Below are 3025 nucleotides of genomic sequence, written 5' to 3'. Positions count from 1 at the left end.
GAAGAATGGAGAAAAATAATTCAGAATAACAATCGAAAGTAAATTATATTTAACTTTTTCGTCCTATCATTCTCTCGTATTTGGTTGTATATCCTAATGTTTAGTTTTATATTGTATTTCATATGTTTGTTATTTTTGTCAAGTTTTGTAATCAAGATATTCCTAAATCCCAATTTTCTGCTTTATGCATCTTAGCTTTTGCTGCTGCTGCTGTTACTTCCCCTACTTATGATCCTATTGTGTACAAGTTTGACGCTCAAGTTTTGCTTGATAGCGATGACCCTTTAAACGGCGTTGCTATTGAAAAGGTTGGTTCTCATCCATTTGTGTTCCTGGTTGGTGGTGACGAAGGTAAAGACTTATCTTTGACTTTGAACGATCAAGAGAAAACTTTAATTGACCAAGATGAACTGGGGTTTATATTAACCCAGACACTGGTGAAGTTGGGAGTGTAAGTGGTACAAAAAGTCCAACAGAAGGTTTTTACTATAACCATGGTGTAATCACTTATGAAAGGCATATTGATTGGAAAGCTTGCCCAAGTGGAGAAAACAAGTACTCATTAGTATACGGCAAAGATTGTGAGATCGTGTTCATGATTTCTTTAATCGTAACTACTTATTTGTTTAGATTTTTTGGTATCATCCTTTAACTGTAATTTAATCTAAGCCCACTGTCTAATTCTTGATTGAAGCTTGACAAAACATCTGTCTGTACGGAAGATGGAAAAGCCTTTCCTGAATTAGTTCCCTGAATCTCGGTGAAAAATATCATATATTACAGTAATTAATTAAACCCTATCATTTCAGTATTCATTATGGCTGGTTTATACTTTGTTTACAAAGCTTTAAGCAGGATTGAGGTATCGAAATTGAAAGCTCGATTACCATTTCTTCATTTTTTCATTCTTGACATTTACAGATTCTCTAAAATGTTTCATATCAGGTTTTACTAAGTTCCGAGATCCTTAGTTCTTTGACCCTCTTCCCTCTTTAACATTTAATTCGGTACGTATAATTTGACTGCAAAATATTATCACGACATCATCTGCGAAGGTCATCGGAACATGAAAAAAAAATTGCAACTAAATTTTTGCAAAAAGAAAATTAGCAAAAAAGAAGAGTCTACAGCACGATGGTTTCCATTATGGTCTCCCACTAACGTACTCAGCATCGCTCTCAGCAGCTTAATAATTATTGATCGGACGGGTAATCATGCTTTATGCTGGATATGGCCGTAGACATTAATTTCGAATTTGAGGTTACTATACGGCCATGTTACTCACAAGGCAAAATTTCTGATTTTCATTGACGGGCCCGAAAGAGTGAGTTTTCGGGGTTGCAGTAGCCACTGGTATTTATTGATGATCCTTCTCATTTTGCTCTTACAATATTGGTGGAATCAAGATCATTAGGTGATGATTTCTGTATTCCTTCTTTGGAAATTGAGTATCTTTGGTGTAGTTGGGAAGATACTAGTCATGATGCTCCAGAATGTTCTTCTTGGCCCTATTCAACTGATTATACCTATGAACATCAGGCAAAAAACTTCCGCACATTTATTCTGGACCGAAGACGTACCCTAGAGGATCTTCCACCTTCAGCCGATCTATACTATAAGAATAACTACAAGTAATTTTAGATGGCATATAATAGATGACATCGAAAAAAAACTGATTAGGTTATTAACATCTTGACCCAGGAATGCTCAAACATTAATTTTCCTAATGTAGGAAACACTTGAATAACGTTGAATTAAAGCTCATCATGAGATATATGTTCCAAGATCCCATTATCACAATAGCCTTTAGGGCAACCAATTCTTTGCGCAGCCTTTTGAGCTTCAGCTTTAGTATTATATGATTCCTTACGAACAATTCTAAGACATAGATTCCACTCCTCCAGATTCAGGAATCCAACTGCCCACAGGTCCCTATCCGGATGGCTATCCAAAGCAGTATCTGCCCAAAGAAAGGCTTTTTCCAAATTTATTTTGGAAGCTTTAGTATTAAATCCATTTCCTTTCGTAGCACAACTTTCTACAAAAGCTAATCCCACGGCAGAGTCCCATTTCTTACCTATGGGCAATACCTCAGAATAGCCAAAAGATTCAAATCCATCTTTATCTCCGTTTAGCAACTCACTTAAATGTGTCTCCGTAACCGCAAAAATGCTCCCCAGAGCTGTATCTGTGATGGCTTCTAATCCCTTCTTGGTACCGTATTTAATAACCATCCTAATATTTTTCCCTTTATGCTTTTCATCACGTTGCAAATTGTGCCAGTCACTCCAAGCACTCGGGTTTCTCGCTTTAACGTCGGGGGGTACGTGATTAGTTTGTTCAGCATCATCTAAAGCATTCTTCATCTGCTCTTCAAAAACACCGCGTACGTCATTATTTGAAAATTTAGCATTGTCTGCATTGTCAACTAATCCTTCAATTAGATCGTTGATATCGGATTGTGGAGTATCTGAAATGTCAACCCCTAACTCGTAGATGAACCCGTCGTCATCATACTGTTTCCCGTATATAACTTCATTTAAACTCGAGTCATTGGACGATGATGCTTTGCTATTAGCACCTGATACCGTACCACCTATAAGATACAATATACCAGCATTGGCTGTTGCCCAGAGGAAGCTGAATATGACTGTGTAGCAAATATTGAGATACATGTGTTTTGATTTTATTCAAGGAGAAATGTTATCCACTTTTGGTGTAGTTTCTTTTCTCATTAAAAAATTAAAGGAGATTGATGGCCATTTTATATACTTTATTTCCTCTTTGTGAGGATTCCGAGACGAAACACCTTTCACTCAAAGTTTACAAGTGACTTAATGTATTTCTATTGACATGGATGTATATAGGTTAATGGTCATTCACTTGAATAGCCGAAAAGCAGCATTAAACAAATAAATATAAACTTCTGCATTGAAAGAATCCTGTTCGAATGCTAAAAAAGAGATGCACAATGTACCTGCATTATTTTTTGCCCTAACTAAATACTAGATGTACGGAGGTTTTT

At 36.3% G+C, this 3025-nt stretch overlaps 2 protein-coding genes across 2 annotated transcripts; one reads left to right on the top strand and one right to left on the bottom strand.

Annotated features, from left to right (window-relative positions):
• Positions 1-122: 122 nt before the first annotated feature.
• On the top strand, positions 123-455 carry HYPBUDRAFT_6096 (uncharacterized protein; the record flags this gene model as incomplete). The annotated part of the gene is made up of 1 exon (XM_020223546.1): positions 123-455. One exon carries the CDS (start codon positions 123-125, stop codon positions 453-455), a length of 333 nt encoding a protein of 110 aa, XP_020075837.1.
• Positions 456-1754: 1299 nt separating this feature from the next.
• Positions 1755-2366, bottom strand: HYPBUDRAFT_110379 (uncharacterized protein; the record flags this gene model as incomplete). The annotated part of the gene is made up of 1 exon (XM_020218760.1): positions 1755-2366. One exon carries the CDS (start codon positions 2364-2366, stop codon positions 1755-1757), a length of 612 nt encoding a protein of 203 aa, XP_020075836.1.
• Between the last annotated feature and the right edge of the window lie 659 nt (positions 2367-3025).

The sequence above is a fragment of the Hyphopichia burtonii genome, assembly GCF_001661395.1.
Source record: "Hyphopichia burtonii NRRL Y-1933 unplaced genomic scaffold HYPBUscaffold_4, whole genome shotgun sequence".
Classification (NCBI taxonomy): Eukaryota; Fungi; Ascomycota; class Pichiomycetes; order Serinales; family Debaryomycetaceae; genus Hyphopichia; species Hyphopichia burtonii.
Note: the sequence above shows the minus strand (reverse complement) of the source record. Positions and strands in the feature narration are given on the sequence as shown.